Source organism: Oratosquilla oratoria, chromosome 16 (assembly GCF_046742065.1).
Source record: "Oratosquilla oratoria isolate Oo_2021 chromosome 16, ASM4674206v1, whole genome shotgun sequence".
NCBI classification, from domain to species: Eukaryota; Metazoa; Arthropoda; class Malacostraca; order Stomatopoda; family Squillidae; genus Oratosquilla; species Oratosquilla oratoria.
The window spans coordinates 163,674-185,064 of record NC_134792.1 but is presented as its reverse complement, the minus strand read 5'-3'; the positions used below and the strand labels follow the sequence as shown (position 1 = coordinate 185,064).

General features: G+C 41.9%; 1 protein-coding gene across 1 annotated transcript in view; it reads right to left on the bottom strand.

The window, feature by feature from the left end:
- LOC143034100 (IQ and AAA domain-containing protein 1-like) overlaps nucleotides 1–21,391 on the bottom strand; it is a 118,552-nt gene that overhangs the window by 81,749 nt on the left and 15,412 nt on the right. Inside the window, exons 4-5 of the mRNA XM_076200043.1 lie at nucleotides 10,346–10,507; nucleotides 1,033–1,170 (exon numbers count right to left, since the gene is read on the bottom strand). Of these exons, the coding sequence (XP_076056158.1) occupies nucleotides 1,033–1,170; nucleotides 10,346–10,507 (300 nt within the window). The remainder of the gene's footprint in view (nucleotides 1–1,032; nucleotides 1,171–10,345; nucleotides 10,508–21,391) is intronic.

Here is a 21,391-nt window from a genome sequence, read left to right as displayed (position 1 = left end):
GATCAGGCTTCCCGCATGCTACACAGATGGAATGCTATGCTGGGCAAGAGGCTTTGTTAGGATAGTTTCTGTACCCACAAGAACTACATGACTTCTGGGTGACAGTAACCTTGTTACGCGAAGTGGCTATCACAGGCTTGCGTGAAGTGACGTCAACATCGCTGACGTCATCGGCGTGACGTCAGTTCCCACTATTTTGCGTTCTCGCGTATTTTTTCACCATGTATCGAGACAACGTCAGGTTGGGCCGCCTCATATGAAGCACAGAAGGATATAAGGCTCTCCAAATCACCAAATGTATGACACTCTCTAAACACTTCCTGCTTTAGGGCAGAATCGCCCAAACCTACCATCACTTTACACAGGAGTGTATACTCTAAGAGGTCACACTCACATTGGGGACACTGAAATTTACAACCCATGGTGCGCTGGGCACATCGCACAAAGAATCCACTCATAGGCTCATTGATAGGCTGACAGACACGAGAAAATCGATGCACAGAGCACGGTCCTCCCGATGGTGCCCAGCGCGTCCTTCGTATACAAGGCCTACTTCTGGCCTGTTGTGAACTTGACGTCCAGGACACGTTGTAGGACAGCAACACTGCGAATGTGGAGCACAGCTTCTTGGTCCTGCCATCTTGAAAGGGACAGTCAAGCTTCCACCGGGCGGAAGGACAGCAGCTCCACCTGACCCCGTTATGTGTCAGTAATCCACTTGTTTTACGGTGCGTGGTATCCCCTGCAGAGCCTGGGGACGGGGGTCCAATTGTCTGAATGATACCCTAGTGCCGTGGCTACATTGAGGAGCCCCCCTGGAACTATCAACACACTTCTTTGGTCCTCTATTCATGTTAGGACAGGTGGAAACGAGCAATAATGTATCAGAGACAATGAATAAGATGCCAATGCCTGAAGAACAAAGGAAAATTCTGCTAATGTCGAGAGATAATGGAAAAGGATGCTAATGACCCAAAGAAATAAAAAATCAAAGATCACGACATCACCATCTCTAATACACTTTTCACGCACCTCTTTTAGGAGTCCTTGTCTTTCTCTTCTGATGTAAGCAGGAATGGGCACCTCCAAATCTGCAGGTGTCAGGTTACGTTCCCACATAATATCATCGCAGTGTTGAATGTCACTCAGATCCAAGGCCACAATCTCATGCTGGGAAGGTAGTGTTAATCCTTTGATATACTGAAGTGAGTATTTCCCAAATTGAATAAAATTATGCATTATCAGCCAGAACAAAAATCATAAATGCAATGACTCATTCAATCTATCACCCCAAATCTCTCTTAAACAATTGCCCCACAATTCACTCAAGAAAAAAAGTGTTGTCTGGGTCATGCAAGTGTAGGGCAGTGTAATATATATATATATATATATATATATATATATATATATATATATATATATATATATATATATATATACACACATTATAACACCCCCAAGCCACTTTAATTCTAAGCCATCAAAGGCCTTCCAACGAGGCTATCAAGCGAGAGATCTCTTGATAGCCTAGTTGGTAGGTCAATGTCGCACTTGTCATGAGGATGCCGGGTTCGAGTCCTGGGCAGTGCCACATTTCAATTCTCAGCATGCTGGCCTTTGATGGTTTAGAATTAAAGTGCATTGTGGTTGTTAAAATGTATGTCAAATCACTGGGACCAATTCACTGTTGTACATATATATATATATATATATATATATATATATATATATATATATATTTATATATATATATATATATATATATATATATATATATATATATTAGGCGACTTCATCAGTGAGAGAAATCAATTAGACTTAGAAGTAAACAAAATAATAGCTGTAGGAAACATATCTTACCATACGCTGTCATCCGCAATGAATAGTGGGACTATTAGCAGAAAAACTAAGCCAAGAATATACAACATTGTGATAAAACCAACACTCCTGTACGGTAGTGAGACATGGACACTGACAAGACAAAAAGAGAAGAGACCGAAAATCCTCGGCCCTGTATATGATGAAAAAAAGGAGTTGTTGTTGTTGTTGTTCTTGTTCATGTTCTTGTTCATGTTCTTGTTGTCATTGTTGTTGTTGTTGTTGTTGTTGTTATCGTTGTTGTTGTTGTTATTGTTGCTGCCGTTTCCTAGATTGTCTGCCCTAGTAGTCCCGTCTCCCTGAGGAACACCGTGGTTGGAAAGGGGTTTTACCACAAATACTGTTGTTGGTGTGCATGATTGTGTACAATGCAGTATGGGCTGATGTGCTGCATCTTGGATAATTATCTACGATGCGGTCATCCAGTCTCTTCTGGTAGCATTAAAAGGTGCTGAATGGTGGCCGCGCTACAGTCTGGCCAGATGGACTCTGTCCTTTCAGAAGAGAGAAGATTCAGATGGATGGATATCAGGGGGTCTGGCATGCAGCAATGTATTGTCTCTCAGTCTGTTGATAGAGTGTAATGGTGGCATAGAATATTCCTTGTGTGTTGTACATACGTATTTGTAATATTGTTTATTATTGTATATCTAATATATTATTATGAGAACCAAGTGTTCATATTAAGCGCGTATGTTTTTCCCGCCAAGTCTGAGCTTGGTGGCGTGGCTTGGCGTCGGAGTCAGTTTCGATTACGCCTTGAGAGCGTACGCACGTTTTTTGTCTGTAGTGCTAAATCATTTATATATATATATGTATATATATATGTATATATATCTGTATATATATATATATATATATATATATATATATATATATATGCTTCGATTTTGTTTCATTAGCCACCCGATACATAAAATGGTCTTGCTGTGGTCAATTGTTTTTCTCGTTTGTTCGGTGGGGTCACCGAGTGGTGGTGGCCGAGCAATATAATGATGGCATAGAATATTCCTTGTGTGTTGTACATACGTATTTATGATATTGTTTATTTATTATTGTACATTTAATGAATTGTTGTGAGAACCAAATGTTCAAATTAAGCGTGTATTTTTTTCCCGCCAAGTCTAAGCTTGGTGGCGTGGTTTGGCGTCGGAGTCAGTTTCGATTACGCCTTGAGAGCGTACGCATGTTTTTTTTTCTTTCTGGTGCTAAAAAAAAAAATATATATATATATATATATATGTTTGAATAGCAAGAATTTTTTTTATGTTAAGATGGTTTGTTAATGAGATGTATGATAATGAGATAGGCGAATGATGTTTAGGGTTCTAGCACAGAACTTTACACTTATCATCTTTATTTTATGTTCTATAGGAAGGATCTTATTTTCTGTGTGCAGATGAACTGTTAGTTTTGGTCCATCTCAGTGCTTTATTTTGTATTTTTTGTAACGTGGTTGTATTTGCTTTGCTGATTGTTGGGAACCGAACCATATTGTGGAAGTATAGAGGGGTTGTTCTTATGCATTGTTTAAAGACTAGTCTCTTACTGTTATCTTTCTTATTAATTTTCACTGTCAGATCTTTGACATGTAGGCTGAAGGTCATATGAGTATCAAATGTTAGACCTAAAATATATGGCGCCCTTCTCCAATGTAAGGGTTTGGCCTTTAGTTTCCCTGTCGGGAGCTTTTTTATTTATGCTTGTCTGGATTATCTAATGTGACTGATGATTTCTGGGGTGAGGCTTCTGTTTTGTTATTTCTGAGTAATTTTTGTTCCTTGGGTGTGATTGACTTATTTTGTAGTTTTCATTTTGGATTATGGTAGTTAAGTCATCTGCATAAGGGAATACATTAGTGTTAAGTTTTGGGCCAGGGGTTGAAAGGTCACTTTGAATGGATGGGGCGGCATAGGTAAGAGTATTGCTCCTATAGATACTATATCTTATATCCTTTTTTTTTTTTTATAAAAAAGAGAAAAAGAGAAAATCTGGGTTATTCTGCAATGTTTCCCTAGTAACAAATTGGTTGACCAATTTTTGTCTTTGTTATAAATATCTGTTTCTATGATTGTTTGTAGTATACCTCTGGGAACATTGTCAAATGCCTTGTTAATGACAATAGGTACTGAAACTCTCCTTTATGGTGGGGTTTTCTTGTTGAATCCCTCCAGCACTTTTTAGGAAATGTTTGTGAACAGTTTGCTCATGGAGTAACCCTTTTTTAATCCATGTACTTCGGGGAAGGTAGGCAATTTTGTTATAATTCTTTCTGATACCAATATTTCCATCCGCATGGTAACTAGTAATAAAATTGGCCTGTATGAAGCAGGATCTTCAGAAGGTTTATTCGGATGACATTTGGGGGATCAAGAACAATATGGAGTTTGAGGATTAGTCTTGGAGAGGTTGTTTTGTGTTTTGTGTATGTATTTAACTAATTGTATTAGCCTAATATAGGAAAAGAGCATAGTCCCTCACTTTCCAATTATGATATATGGCTACAAATTCACATATAGTTCCAACTTCTGTTATATCTCTTTGTACTCCAATTACACTGGCCAACAAATAAAAACAAAACAAAATCTGGTATGGAAATTTTTAGCTTTTCTAGACTAATTTTGGGTGCTTAATCTAAATCTGGTCTCAGAATTGCTCTATCACATCACATTTTTAACCTATCACCATACCCCATTTTCCTGTAATTTTCTGCAAGTATTACCTTTTCACTTTTCCTCATTTCATGCAAACTGCTTCAAATGTTTTTACGCGTCCTTACATACATATATTTTTTTTACTTTGTTTTTGTTTTCCTTTGCGTCGCCAAAGAAAATGTGAGACAGTTGATTTTTGAGCTGCAGCGAAAGGTTAGGGTCGCTCAATGTTGTTTTTCTTATATAGACATCTTGTTTGTTATTTTTAGATAGCTGTGCAATATACAGACAAATTCAAGTATTTAGGAGCCCTTGTAACGGAAAGTAATGAGATGGACATTGAAGTAAATGAAAGGACTGCAGCAGGAAACAGATGCTATCATGCTCTCTCTACTATCATGAGAAGCAGAAAGATTAGCAAGAAAAGAAAAATGAGGACATACAATATTGTAATTAGACCAACAGTGTTATATGGTTGTGAGACTTGGACATTGACCAAACAAAGAAAAATAAAACATGAAGTCTTTGAAAACACCATTATTAGAAGAATTCTGGGCCCAGTGTATGATGCAGAATCGGGAGAACGGAGACGAAGGCACAATAGGGAAATTAGAGAACAGACAGGACAACAAATGTTGCATAATGTCGCAAGTGGGAGAAGGGCAAGGTGGGCCGGTCACTGTGCCAGGATGGAGCCAACAAGATGGCCAAAAATGGTGATGGAGGGAAGTATAAGGAGTAGACACCCCCATTGAAGACTTAGGTACCGGTGGAGCGATGGAGTGACGAATGACGTGGCCCGCATTAACCCTGACCTACAAAATTGGAAGGAAACAGCGGAGGACAGGTTGGTCTGGAGAGGCATAGTGAAAGCGGTGAAAGGACTGCAGTCCTGATAGCCACTGGTGTAAGAGTAAGTATTGTTATGTTCCCCCAAGGTCCCTGATTCTCACTGTTTTTTCCATATTACTACTCCATAATTTAAGTCAGCCATAAGAGTTACATTCTTAATTTTTTCGATTGACCTTTCCAGTTTCTTATCAATCCTCTGTACTATTGTTCCATGATCTTGATTTTGGAGGGATATATGCATGTCATGTCTCTTTTTCCATCTCCTTCAATCGTGATTTTTATATCCATTATCTCGGCCATTCCTTCTCCCAATTCCACTCTAACCTTTATGCTTCTTTTCACCTCTACTATCACGTCACCTTCCAATTTTCCCCTCCTGTCCCCTCCTCCATATGTTGTAATTTCCTTCTTGCACCAGAGCACCAATGTTTCTATTAAGCTTCGTTATTGCAAAGCACATTGGCCCTTTCTCCGTTAGTCATTTATTTATAATTCTCCTGATATTAACCCGTTTATATTTGTATAGATTATATCTAGTCATTTTACTTCTCTCCTTTTCTTTCTCCTCTTTTTTCAGACAACCCTAATCTCTGAACTATCACTTTTCAGTAAAACTCTTTCTTTTTTCTTAGCTTCTTCTACCAATCGTACTATTTTCTCCCTCTCCTCCTATGAGGATCCCTTCTTACCCAGACATCCTTGAATTTGTCTAGTTTCCATGCCTTTTTCATTAATGTAATTCACCCACCGTACATTGCTATTTGATTTTTACTTTCATTAGCCTTGCAGCTCCTTGTACATATCTACCTAAACTATATTTTTCTCTATTTCTTAATGCATGCCTTCCTCAATCCCCATTATTGAATTATTATTTGTACTATTTCATTGGCTCTCCATCTTGTATTTCTCGTTTTCTTCTTATACTTCTTATATTTCTTTTTCTTCTCCTTCTTCTTCTTCTTCTTCTTCTTCTTCTTCTTCTTCTTCTTCTTACCGGGTAAGGTAATTACGGTTTAACAATTCATTAGGAAGTCTGAGAACTTACTTGGTAGCGCTCTCAGACTAGTGGGTCTGAAATAAGGTTGAACTTGAAGGCTTCTGATGTGAAGACGTAAAAAAGTCCCTTGCCGACAGGTTTTAAGAGTGGTCTGTCAGGAACCAGAGCTCTGGGTGATCTGCTGTTCAGACCCGACGATAGTGTCCGTCTTCGGCGGGACTCTTACGTGTTCGAAAAAAGCTCGAAGCCACGGGTTAACTTTTACTTTATGTGATTTCTCAAAGTTTCCCGATTTATCAAACCAAAATTACTTCATAGATTTAATAAATAAAAGGGAGGGGAGTTTAATCGTATCTTATTTAAAGTTACGATAGGCGTGGTTCGAAGTTTCAGGGTAGGCTCCTGAATCGAAAGAAAATAACACCTCGAGGGAAAGTTCCCGAACCGAGGTAAGCACTAATATTCCCAATAATAATTACCACACGGGAAATGTTCCTCCTGCCAATCTACCACTATGTTACATTTCCGTTTGTTTACCACTTCTCTTGTCAAAGGTTCTCTACTTTTAATTACTCAGCGGAAGGAAGGCTGACTACGACCCGGCACGGTTGAGGCCCATTGTCCTTGAGGCCATAGGGTACATCACCCCCTCCCCACACACACATACACACCAACAGCAAGCTTGACGTACTACACAGACGGCTCAGTGCAAGATCTAAATATACCAGGTCTGACCGCTTGAGCAGTTCTGCGCAGCTTCTGACGTCATTTGGATGTTTCCGTTTTCTCTTTGTGAAACACCGAAGAAAACTGTGAAACGCTAATGAAGACTGGAATTATTATATTTCCCCCCAACCCTGTTCTCTCTCTCTCTCTAGCTCATTGCTATTATCAGTGTGTGTGTGTATTTACTTAGTTGTATTTACCTAGTTGTATTTTACAGGAAGGGGAGCTATGCTCGTGGTGTCCCGTTTTCGTATCTCATTTTATCTAAACTATTTTTAAATTCATGTATTGTTTTTGCACACACCAATTTCTCATCTAACTTGTTCCAACTGTCTATTACTCTGTGAGGAAAGCTGTTCTTTTTCAGGTCTCTTCTATAGCTGTCTTTTTTTATTTTCTTTCCATGTCCTCTTGTATTTCTGTCATCCCATTTTATCAGATTCTTTCTATCAATAATTTCTATGCCTTTCATGATTCTGTAAATAGCTATCAAATCTCCTCTCTCTCTTCTTTGCTCTAGTGTCTGTAGTTCAAGTTTTGCTAGTCTCTCTTCATATGATAGTTTTGAGAGTGTTGGTGCCAATTTTGTAATTGCTCTTTGTATTCTTTCAAGTTTTTTTTTATACATTTTTTTGCACTTGGTGACCATATCGTTGCTGCATATTCCAATCTTGGTCTTATCAGGGTGATCAGAATTTTCTTCACCATTTCTTCATCCAGGTATGTAAATGCAACTTTGATTGTTCTTATTAAATTATAGTGTGTGTGTGTGTGTGTGTGTGTGTGTGTGTGTGTGTGTGTGTGTGTGTGTGTGTGTGTGTGTGTGTGTGTGTGTGTGTGTGTGTGTGTGTGTTTTATGAAAAGGGGATATATCGTCGTGTGTGCTTATATGTGTACATGTTCACATGTGTGTGTGATTCATCTTGGTCTTTTGGATCACGTATTGGACTCGTGATCGACAGCTATTTCCCTCCCGGAAGAGAGCTCAGAGCTCGTATGTCCGATCTATGAACTTACACGCACACATATCTCCAACTCCCCGCCCACGAGAGTTGGAGTAACGACTCGAAACAAAGCGAGACTGAAAAAAAAAACATCCCGAATAGGATTCGAACCAGGTACCGCCAATATCTTTCCATTGTATGTCAGACTCTCAGCCAATTGCGCCACCGAATTCTTGAATGTTTTGGTTGTGTGTGTGTGTATTTATATAGTTTTATTTTACGGGAATGGGAGATATCATCGTGTGTACTTATATGTGTACACGTTCACATATGTGTGTGTGTGTGTGTGTGTGTGTGTGTGTGTGTGTGTGTGTGTGTGTGTGTGTGTGTGTGTGTGTGTGTGTGTGTGTATGTGTGTGTGTATATGTGTGTGCGTGTATTTTATTGGAAGGGGATATATCGTCGTGTGTGCTTATATGTGTACATGTTCACATGTGTGTGTGATTCATCTTTGTCTTTTGGATCACGTACTGGAATCGTGATCGACAGCTATCTCCCTCCCGGAAGAGAGCTCAGAGCTCGTATGTCCGATCTATGAACTTACACGCACACATATCTCCAACTCCCCGCCCACGAGAGTTGGAGTAACGACTCGAAGCGCAGCGAGACTAAAAAAAAATAAACTTGGGCTGGTTTCGAATCAATTATCGCCTACATCTTGACTTTGTAGGCCTGACTCTCAACCAATTACGCCACCGAGAAATTTGATAGTGTGGAGAGTATTTGTAAAATTCTATTTTACGGAAAGGGGGAGATATCGTCGTGTGTACTTACATGTGTACACGTTCATATATATATATATATGTGTGTGTGTGTGTGTGTGTTTTATATACTTGTATTTTACGGGGAGATATCGTCGTGTGTGCTTATATGTGTACACGTTCACATGTGCGTGTATTTGCAGGGAAACGATGAAAATTAACATTTGGCTTAATTCCTCTTTGGTTTGAGCCACAACCCTTTATGGTACAATAAGCCATATTGTCAAGATCTATATATACCGGTATATATAGATCTTCATTGTCAGAATATAACTAATTGCGTGGAGCGGTGCGAGCGGAGGAAGCGACACTTCCCGTACGACGAGCCAGCTACAACTAACAGCAACGGGACGTGCTAAGCCCACTTTGAGCAGCCAGGTGATGTCACGGGCCCGCTGCGCCAACTCTCTCGAAATTCGGTCGGAAGTGGTTAGACCTGGTATATCTAGATCTTGGCTCAGTGGACCTTCTCACGGGAAGGTGTGGCGCGGCTTTTACAACCGCCGAGGGGCAACCGCGCTATGGAGAGTGAGTGACGGAGGCTCTACTCTTCAGACGGAGCTTACTGCCATCTCCAAGGCCCTGGTCCACGCTTTCTCCGCTGGGCAGGGAGTAGTCGTCATCCACACAGAGTCAATGGTGGTATTAACGTCGTTCGGCCCATGAAGACAAAAGACGACGTCTACTTAACGACATCAATCTAGCACTCGGTACAGATTCCGTACCAGCATGGAAGGTCTGCAACATTTTGCTGGATCCCCAGTCACGCCGGGATTCCAGGAAACACTATTGTAGATTATTCTGCCAATGCAACGACGAGGTTCAGCAACATTACACTGCCCTTGGCACCCACGATCACACAGACTAAGAGCGTCACTATCAAGATGGACAGAGTAATGTCCAGGGCCAACCACGACAGCAAACTCCGTACTTAGGAATCAGCGCTGTGTTACTTCCTCGTCACTGGGTACGAGGCAGTCCACCTGCCTCCGGGTAGAAGGGCGGAATTTATCGTCCACAGGACTCGGCTAGCATATCGCTGTGGGTGACAAGTGCTAAGCGCGGGAAGAGACAATCACAAACGCTGCAAATTTTGTAGAGCCGAGATGCAACCACCCCTCCACCACTACCTGCTAGAGTGTAGAGCCACGGGCACCCTTCGCCTGGGACTCAGCCCGCTGCTCACTGCGGATGGTGGGACGCGGCACCTAACTGTCTACCCTTCCGAGGCAACCCTCAGCCTCTTAAGGGCACACCCTCCCCCCGGCAACGCCTGCGGCTGAGGGATAACGCCTCCCCGCCCCCGAGATCAGGGTGTCGCCGTCAAAAACAGTGGCATCGCATGGACAACGGACCGTGTATATAAACTGTTCCGGACCACCTGCAAGGTCGAGGTCCGAGCGGGTACCAGCCCCGCAAATCAAGAAAAAAGAAAAGATGCACTGTAGGGCCTTTAAATGAATAATCACTTACTTTGAGTTCAACAATGCGTCCTAGTGTACTGTCAAGGAGATGACGCAACAATTGTCGCTTTTGAGGCTGCACCAGAAGATTGTGACAAGTGTCCAGGTTCCGCGCCACACAAAGGTAGCTCACATACGTGTTTCGCAAATGTCGAATCAATTCACCCTTTTGCTGTAAGACAAAAAAGGGTATCTTTGTCAACATCAATATATTTCTACATCTACAACATACACAAAACCCTCATAAATGCAACAAAACTCACCACATCAATATACACAGATTACACTCAATTAGGGACGATAAAGCGCAATACAAAGAACATCATTCTGGCACCTGTTGGCACCCTCCCCCCCCCCCAAAAAAAAACAGGAAATGATAAGACAAACAAATAACAAACAAAAATTAACATACAAAATAAACATCTACATGCCATTAACAACAATACCTTCAGAACGCACCCCACAACTTCAATCCCTCAACATCACAAACAACATTGTGGGTTACAACTTTGACACGCATCATCATCATCCATGGTTAAACTTACAAACGTCAGATCAAAAACGTAACTTTCTAGACCAACTACATTCTCTGAATACATTAAACTCCAATAAATATCTGTGCGAATGGTCACCGGAGGCGACCGTAATGTAATCGGTAAACATCCCTGCCCGGGCAGTGAGAGGTCCCGGGTTCGATTCCAAAGCGTTGCCAGCTTTCCAGTGACGTTACCTATCCAAATTGACGCAGTGATTTCGATCCAAAAGCAGAGCAGATTCTCGGACCGGCGGAGACCCACAGAATGGCGATGTGCGAGTAGTTAATAGAGGCGACGGTGATGTTGTAAGCACGCCTACCCAGACAGTGGGAGGTTCCGGGTCCGATTCCAGGGCGGTGCCAGCTTTTCAGTGTTCCTCCCTATCCAACAGAATCCAACAACTCAACCCCGTCAACATAATCAACAAGCAATATCTTCAAACATAGTGCACAACTATGAATATCATGAAATAATATGTAACCTTTCTTCTAATTTCTACTGAATAAAATAACTACAGAACTAACAAAATCAATATGTAATGCCAAAGTTTTTCCTATACATTTTTGTATTGTTCGTAGTGATGTATGTAAGATCTATGGATGAAATTTCAGTAGGTTAATTTGAATTAACTGTGAATCATGGGATATACCCTGCCCCACCTCCCCTCTCTCTCTCCGGGCCTACGTGACCGACGCGCAATTTTTCCAATTAACGACAGTCCCCCCCCTCCTTTCCCTCTACCCCTACCGCACCCTCCATCTTCGCCCCAAAACTTACCCACAAGCGTGGTTAGCATAAATGTCCGAACCCGAGAAGACAGTTCTACGCCTCAGGTTATCCGCATACAAAGAAAAAGAAAACTATGTAGTTTCCATAATGTCGGAATTATGTACGCCCCTGTAAATACTCCAACTAAATCAAATCGACCTAGATAGGCAAATGAAAAAAGGTTAGGAATATTAACTCACGGTCCAGAGAGGAATCGAATACCAGTCAGGGTCTCGGGGTACTGGAATGTGATGGAAGGCTTTGACAAGGTCGATCCGGGAGTATATGCGAGTTCCTGCAAGGTGTGAGGAAAGCTCCTGTATGTTGGGAACTGGAAACCTACCCATCACAGTTCGCGAGTTGAGGGCGCGGTATTCACCGCATGGTCTGATGTCGCCGTTGTTTTTGGGGACAATGTGGAGCGCCGACGACCAGTTACTTGAGCCTGGGCGAATAACGCCTTAACGCATGGGGACTTCAAGTTCTGCCTTGGCTAGTTTGAGGCGTTCTGGAGCTAGACGACGGGCCTTGGCGTAGACTGGAGGTTCCGTATTCTCTATGTAGTGCACTACGTGGTGTTTCACGGTCATGGTCGTGGAGTAAGGTTGTGTCAAATTAGGGAAAGACCTGAAGAGAGAAGCAAATTTGTTATCGGCACTGATGGTATAAAGCTGGCTACTTACTCCGGTTGTTGGTCTGACATTGGATGAAATCAATGTAAGGGGATCGTGGAGCTTGCGATTTTTAATTTCGATCAGGAGATCAAAGTGGGTAAAAAAAAAATCGGCTCCAAGAATTGGTTGGGAAATTGCTGCAACGTAGAAGGTCCACTCGAAGGATCGGCGAAGGTTGAGTTCTAGCTGAAGTGTCTTCCTCTTGAAAACAGGTATCTTGGTGCCATTAGCTGTGTAGAGGTAAGACGTTGGCGGCAGCGAGTGCTGGGTTGCTGTGGCAGGTAGGACAGTGAGACTGGTACTGACGCCATGAAGTCATCAGTGAGCGTGGCTAGTTCTTGGAGTGAGAGCTTGTTCTTGGCGCTGAAGAGGTTGCCTGGATGTTTGGTGGCAGGCACTATAGAATAGGTGGAGTAAGGTGAATTGGTCGAATGTAGTGCATTTGTCTCCGAGCAATCGCTTCATGCGTCGCAGCAAGTCGGACGGATTCTCATTTCCGAGTTCTTTGGAGAGGAGATCCTGCAGGCGTGTAGATTCGGAAGAATCGAGACGGGCCAGAACTGCTTGCCTCAGATCCTCATATGGGGTATTGGATTTAGGTGCCTTGGAGATGGTGTCCGAAACCAGGAGGAGTACGTCACGTGGTAAGAGGCCGCAAGCATGTGAAAACTTTGTTAGGCTGGTGGTAGTACCTGTCAGAACACTTAGTTCGCTGCGATATGTTCACCATTACGCACACTCGGGATGAACAATTCCGTGCTCAGTGCTATCAACTGGTACTATTCCTAAAGAACAGCTATCATCCATAAGAATGGCTAGGATATTCTAAGCTTATTGTATGACTGATCTCTATTAAAAATGCCGACGATACTATGTACAACAATGGCAGGTGACAGTCACTTTCATTGCTAGAGTAAGAACCATACCAGGTTCCGATTTTTTTTCTTCTTTTTTTTCTGCGCTCAGTAATGATATAATCAGTTACGCTGTGGAGTAGCATTCTGATGTACCCCAGATTGAGGTTTTGCGACGACTGGGTTTGATTATTTGAAAGACTTCACCGTGACGAATTATTAGTTCTATGATAGTTACAAAGGCGAAGTGAATAAAAGCCTTGGTCATATGCTACTCCTCACAGGTGGCGCCGGGATCTGGGTGAAACGAAATATATCGGACGGTAGATGACAATCACTTTCATTCCTAAGGTATGAGACCAAACCAGGTTACATCTCATTTGTACACTCAGTAATGGTGTAATAGGTAACGTGATGGTGTAGCCTTCTGATGTACCCCGGGTCGAGGTTTGCGACGACCGGGTTTGATTATTTGAAAAAACTTTACTGTTACGAGTGTTCTATGACAGTTACAATGGCGAAGCGAATAAAAGCCTTGGTCATATGCTACTATACCTCACGGGTGGTGTCAGGAGCTGGATGAAACAAAAAATATCGAACGGCAGATGGCAATCACTTTCATTTCTAGAGTATAACACCATGTCTTATCTACGCCCAGCGATGGTGTAGTCGGTTGCGTGGTGGTGTAACAGTACCCCGGATCGAGGCTTTTCGACGACCGTGTTTGATTATTTGAAAAACTTCACCGTGGCGAGTGATTTGTTCTGTGACAGATACAAAGGCGAAGCGAATAAGAGCCTCGGTTATATGCTACTATACCTCAAGGCTGGCGTCGGGATCTGAGTGAAATGAAATATATCGGACGGCAGATGGCTATCACTTTCATTCCTAGAGTATTAGACTATACCAGGTTCCAGGTCTTTTGTACACTCCGTGATGTTGCAATCGGTAACGCGATGGCCTAGTAGTCTGATGGATCCCAGAACAAGGCTTTGCGACGACCGTGTTTGATTTTAATTAGATCAGTTAGATTGCTATACATTCCATCCAAATCGCTGACCTGTCTGTTGAGCCCCCGCCCCCAAGTGACCTGACCCAAGGTTTGCATATTACCCTCCGTGACCCGGCCCCTGGTCATGACCTGACCCCTGGTCATGTACCGAGACCTGACCCGTATATCATTTCATATTCAGTTTCAAATAGGTTTTCGTATTGTCAGAGTTTGCTCTCCTGAAGTCTGGTACTTGGACGTTATTCGTACTTTTTAATTCTTCCCAAATAATATTAAATCTTATTTCTTGATGATCGCTAGAGCCTAGACTATCTCCCACTTTTACGTTACTCTTTAGGTGCTAATTATTAATTAAAATTAAGTCCAGAGTATTTTCTCCCCTCGGATCAGTCTGTACATGACGCCAATAACAATTTTCTTATACTTGCTTATAATCTCTACTCAAATAGATTCCGTACAGTCCTCTTCCTTAATCGAACTGTTGACAATACAGTTTATTGTATTCTTAACCTGCTAATCCTATCCTTGTGAAAAAAAAAACTTATATCCTTCTATTTCGATTTCCGGAAGGAAATATTTATCAGCCATGTTGATCCATGATTCAGTAATAGCTATAATATCAAAATTCTCTATCCATGCTTTACCTATCAGCAAATCAATTTTGTTAATTATGCCTCTGCAATTTGTATAGTAAACTTTAAGTTTATCTTCCCTCCACCTGCTTTGGTGATTCTTTTCACAGTCCCTCTCTAAGTTGTTTCTAATGCCTAAACTATAATCCGATACTTTCCCCCCTACTCCCACGTAATCTACCCGAAAAAACCCTGTAGGATGCCTGTAGGATCCCTTGTATATAGATGATTCCTACCGTAAAAGCGATCCCAGTTGTTGACAAATGCCCATCCATTGGCCTTACAATGTTTTGCTAGCCTGCAATTCATTGCAATAGCCCTGGAATGCCACATGCCTTCAACTCTATGCCTCGGAAGGATTCCATACATCAGGAACACCTCCCTTATTCCTAATATTTTCTAGCGCATCCCGGAACCGCGCAAACAATTCCTCACTCCCTAACTTACCTATGTCATTGCCCCCCCCCCCAGCACTTAAGCAAACGACAGGGGCCTTACCTTCCCCTACTAAACACTCTTCAATCCTATCTCTAACATCTCCTATCCCCGCGCCGAAGAAACACACCTGCGTCCTATGTTTCCTATCTTTATCACAGATGGCCCTGTCTAAGTACCTCACTTGAATGTCTCATACAACCAAAATCTTACCTGTGGGCAGGGATCCAGCGTCTGCCCTTCCCTTTTTTATCTTGAATTTCCTTAGTTTCTTCTTCCTCTAGACCCGCTAGTGCTTGAAACGAGTTCTTGTAATTGAGTGGGGCTGGTGAGGACTTTTTTCCACTTTTCTGCATCTTATTTGTCACCGTTTTTCATCCAGGCTCCAAGCTAGTTTTGTCTTCCGTATTTTGGGCCTTCAAGCGGAGAACTCGATTCTCCTCTTTAAGGCACTTTACAGTATCCTCCAAGGCTTCAATTCTACTAAGTAGAGATTGTACCTCATCGGGGCTGAATACGGCAACACAACCACTCACCATATCACTATTTGAAGCAGCTACCCGGTTGACCTGACCTGAGTGACGGCTACTGCTCAACCTTTGAGTACCACTACAAAGTCCATTATTGCCCTATCAACCACCCTTCCCTTCACTGCCCTTCCCCATGTATACTTATGCTTGACTCTCTTCTTATATTCTATTTGTTACAATTAGATAATTGTCTAAACACATCTCCAACTTCATCTCTCTACCAAGATTCTTACCTGGTACCCCAATTTTTTTTTACTACTCCTGTATACACCACATTAACCACATCACCACGTTCCCATGCACCATGCGGGCAACGTCACATTCACCCAGACATCGTGGCGCCACACTTCCGCTCCGAGCCACAGTGCGGCGACTGCCGAATCAGCAATTTAGCAAGCGCACAGAGGCGGACTCACACACAGACACACGAACACACACCAATAGATGCAGTCAATCGCCAATTCGGAATAACACACGGCAACACAATAGTAATCAACCCTTCCCCCCTGGATATATTATGTATTGTAGAATGGGATATAGGTAGTAATTATGAACCAAGAACAAACTTGTAAAGGGCCAAACACTCCGACTAAAAATCTTGACAAGGTGACTGAGAGCACCTCAAAATTCAGCAGACTCAGCATTTCCGGAAGACAAAACCGGACTGCACGAGTCAAGGAGCAGTCGGTGTGTGACGTGCCCTAGTGAAGAATTGTGTACAGAAACTGTGTTATAATTTATTAATAAAGGAGAAAAATTCGAATAGAGTGAATTACCACGTAGCACCTTACGCCGCTACATTGAATTACCACGTAGCACCTTACCTCCGCTACATTGGCGGCAGCGGTGCTCCCACGCTCTGAATAGAAACGCCGTCCTCAGCCATACAACCAAGGTTACACAACCAATCCAACTGGCGAGCGGTGCTTCCCATTTCTAAACTCCGAAGAGTCAAGCCTACTTTACACCAAGAAACACTGGTTACACTCGTGCCTACCACAGAAGGCCGAATAAAATCTTCAGCCATTCGAGCCACGCCTACCACTCAGAAGGAGCAGACCACGGTCAACGAAGAAGAAATCGTTTGCTTCGTCAGCAAGCTTCCAAGCAAACGACACGTCTACCCACTACCCCTCCACCTGTAACGGAATGGGTGTAACGGTATCGTTACATGATCTCCACCGAGGGTTACTTGCACACACAAGATGTAACGGGGTCGTTACATCATCTCCAGAAAGTGGTTACTTGGTACACACCTTTTAAGTTTTGTTCTTTATTCGTTACACTCTTTGAAACTTAGATACACAGTTCTACACAATCTTAACACTAGGGCACGTCACAAGAACCGACGCTCCTCCGGGTCTTGCCAGAGAGTTTTCCTCTCCGGAAGTGCCGAATGGACAAGTTCTTGAGTTGCCTTTAATCGTGATCTTAACAATAATCTCTTGTTAGTCTGTTGTCCCACATGGGTGGGGCAACTGCATTAATTACGTATTGATGTCTACTACCATACATATTAATTATATATCCAAGGGAGGACCGTCAGTATACGTAATATCGTATGTCAGTACTGGATGGCTACTAGATGTATACACCACTTATAAAAGACGAGTAATATAACCCCAGTCATATGACCCACTTCCTCACTCACTGTCCACCACAAGCATCAAACGCCAACTCAGCATCACGAGGCCCAGTGGGATGCACAAGTCCCTGACACATCAATCCTTTAGCTTCGCGACAACGGCCAGCAGACACACACACACGAACGCACACTTATAAGTGTAGTCCACCGCCAGGCATGGCAATTACGAAAAACAACATAACAACGAGCTTCTCCCCTTTGGATACACATATATAATAAGTTTAGAGATGTACAGCTGCACAGAAAACTATCGTTAGTAAATCACGCTAATCATTTTGACACAAAACAACGAAACTATTTGAGACAAGTTGAAGTCTCCATCGGAAATAAGATTATCATGTCATAGTGAATCCATATGAACTCCGGAACTATTATTCGATTCATATTCATTCAGAAGGAATTCGAACAATTTGAACCCCAGAAATACCAACCCTTCGGTATCATAAGGTTATGTTCATTAGCGAATGTTTCGACACCCCTACTAACGATAGTTTTCTGCGTAGCTGTACCTATACGTAAACATAAGAATTAGGTTGTAAGAAACTATAGGCTCCCGTTAATCATCATGTAAGCACCATCGTCGGCATCCGACCTATTGTATGCGTCAGCGTATTTCTGAACAAAACCGAGACGCACGGCCGAAAGAGCGGGTCGGTGATGTACTTGAATACTGTTAGTGGTGATGTTAAGGTGTAATAAGACTGTTAAATTCAAGGAAATAAAGTGAAGAAAATAAGACATACTGTTTGATGTGTCCAGCTGGGCCCTGGGAACCCTACGCACGGATACATCCAAACGAATGGTGGCAGCCACAGTACCCCCCCCCCCCACATCTCCGAAGAGAATCGCCTGTCTCCAAGCAAACACGTCTGAGTAAGTCCCCCACGCCACACGACTCCATTCGAGCCGGCGAAACCAATACGACTACACCTCCCAGTTCCAACCGCTCCCTCTGCCAGAGTCCAAGCGAATACTCGACCTCTTCACACCAACCGTTCCCTCCCAGACGCACACAACCTGAATCACCCAGTGTTATTCTAGTACGCTACCACCGACCCATCTACCGTCAACCTACTGACTACAGGTAACATAACAAATTTCCTCAACTTACTTCCACTTAATTCCAATATATCCCGTGATAATACACAATACATTATCCATCACTCTCCATCCCTGATACTGCCTGTCTTCTTTTTTTACGAGAACATCTACGAGGCACTACCCTCATCAAGAGATATTTCCACACACCGCTCATCTCTCCCCAGTACCCTATTTATATGGTGACGTTACGCCCCTCCCAACGCGTAACTACAAACAAGTCTACGGACCGCCACAGCCACACCTGACGGACCGGAAGCATATCGATATAATTATCGATAACCAGGAATATACCCATAAAGGTACCCTATGATTACATAAATATAACATATGGACCTATAGTGATTTAATAATTCAACAACATTATCTTATTATAAAACTAAGCTACTTAATTAAGTTACACAACTAAGTTAAAATCATTTTTGCATACTTCCATCTTATACTGTACCAATTTATTATTTAAAAATACTGTATTTTAAATATATCTCTCAATAACTATTATAATCACATAATTTTTTGCCAATATCAAATAATTCTTCTTCACAATATTTTCTATAACCTTTTACAACGTATATCCTATATACATACATATATATATATATATATATATATATATATATATATATATATATATATATATATATATATATATATATATATAAATCAAATACCAATTTCACATATTCCTAATACCATTTCATATTTATAGATATGCAATAACTTTACTAGATTTGACTATTACATAATATCACATTCATATGTATTCTTACAGTTAAGTAATTCTTGTCTAAACTATATATATATTTATATATACAATAACCGTTAATTGCTTTCACTACGTACCACCCATTTATATTCTACATAGAACTTAGACATTTTTATAAATGTAACTTACCTTTCACAATTACTACTGTTAACCAGCTATATATGTACACATATAATTATTATTATACTATAATTTGCACAATATATAACCCATGATTATTATTGTCATAATTACATTTTTACCATTTATATTTATATGTTCTTATATGTAACCCATATACAAATGTTGACATCCCATAACCCCCCCTCCCTTATTTAAGCATAACATATTACCCTTAGTTACTATATACCTATTATTCCTATTTTAACTATTTTTTCTTAGACTACAAATCAAACCTAACTATTGACTAATACATACTATTAACTAATACATACTTCGACAAACATGGCGACTGGAACGAGAAGTAAAGTCATTCAAAAGATGCATAGCGTCCTGTCAAGATCCAAAAAGGAAAAACACTGGATTAAAAGTCCAACTAGGAAAGTGTAAATTCCTACAGACGGAACTCACCTTCCTAGGACATAAGGTAGATGCCAGAGGTATCCATACCAACACAGACAAGATAGAAGCTATAAACAAATTCCCAACACCCAAAGACACAACCCAAACTAGAAGCTTCATAGGTCTTGCATCATACTACAGACACTTTATCCGAAACTTTGCTGATATCGCTTCCCCTCTGACCAAATTCACAAGGAAAGGCGAGCCATTTCAATGGTCAGAAGCAGAACAGCAAAGTTTCGACACTCTCAAACACGCACTCACCACAGCCCCTGTACTAGTTTTCCCTGACATGAAGAAGGAATTCCTTCTTTACACAGACGCCTCCTCTGTAGGAATAGGCGCAGTCTTACAACAAAAAGACGACAATGGCAAAGAGCACCCCATAGCCTACGCAAGTAGAGTCCTCAACAAGGCTGAAAGTAATTACTCCACAACACACAAAGAAGGGTTAGCTATCGTTTGGGCACTCAAACATTTTAAACATCTCATTCTAGGGTACAATATAAACATCTTTACAGACCACCAACCCCTAGTTTACCTTTTCAACACAAAAGACCTCCACGGGAGAATTGCTAGATGGAAAACCACCTTACTAGACTTTGATCCCAAGATAACATACTTAGCCGGAAAAGCTAATGTAGTGGCAGATTCCTTGAGCAGACAAAACCACATCAACCCTGTCACCCAAACCACATACATACCCATGCGAGAACTTAGGGATGAAACAGACAGTGACCCAATATGGTCCCCAATAAAACAACATCTCATTTCACAAACCCCCTTACACTCCCGACCACCTGTCCCTATTGAGGAACTCAAACTGGTCGACGGAGTCATAAGGAGAACCATTAACACAAGAGAGGTTACTGTTATCCCCAGAGCCCTTGTCCCCAAGGTCCTACACATATTGCACGACAGTGCAATGGGAGGCCACTCGGGCAGAGATAAGACACTAAACACTGCTAGGCACACATACTACTGGCTTAACATGAAAAGAGATATAACCACACACATAGATTCTTGTGTAACTTGTAACCAATTCAGAGGCCCTGACCCGAAACAAATACACATTAAAGACATCCCACTCCCTGCTGAGCCATGGGAAACACTTGGCATTGACCTACTGAAAATGCCAACGAGCCATCAAGGTTCCAACTATGTACTCACAGCAGAGACTGTAGCCAAAGCCCTAGTCAACAATATCTTTTGTAGATACAACATACCACACACAATGTTATCTGACAATGGCTCAGAATTTAAAAATCAGGTGATGCGCGAAATAGCACACCTGTACAACATTGACCAAACATTTGCCACTGCATACCACCCACAGGGAAACGGTCTGACTGAGCGAACAAATCGCAAGGTCCTAGAGATTCTCAGACCCTTGGTCAACGACCTCATGGACAGTTGGGAAGATTGGCTACCACAGGTACAAGCCAGTATCAATAGCACAGTCAATTCCACAACAAAGATGTCCCCACATGAGATCATTTTCGGCCAACCAATGCGCCTACCCTACCAAATATTCAACCAACCAAC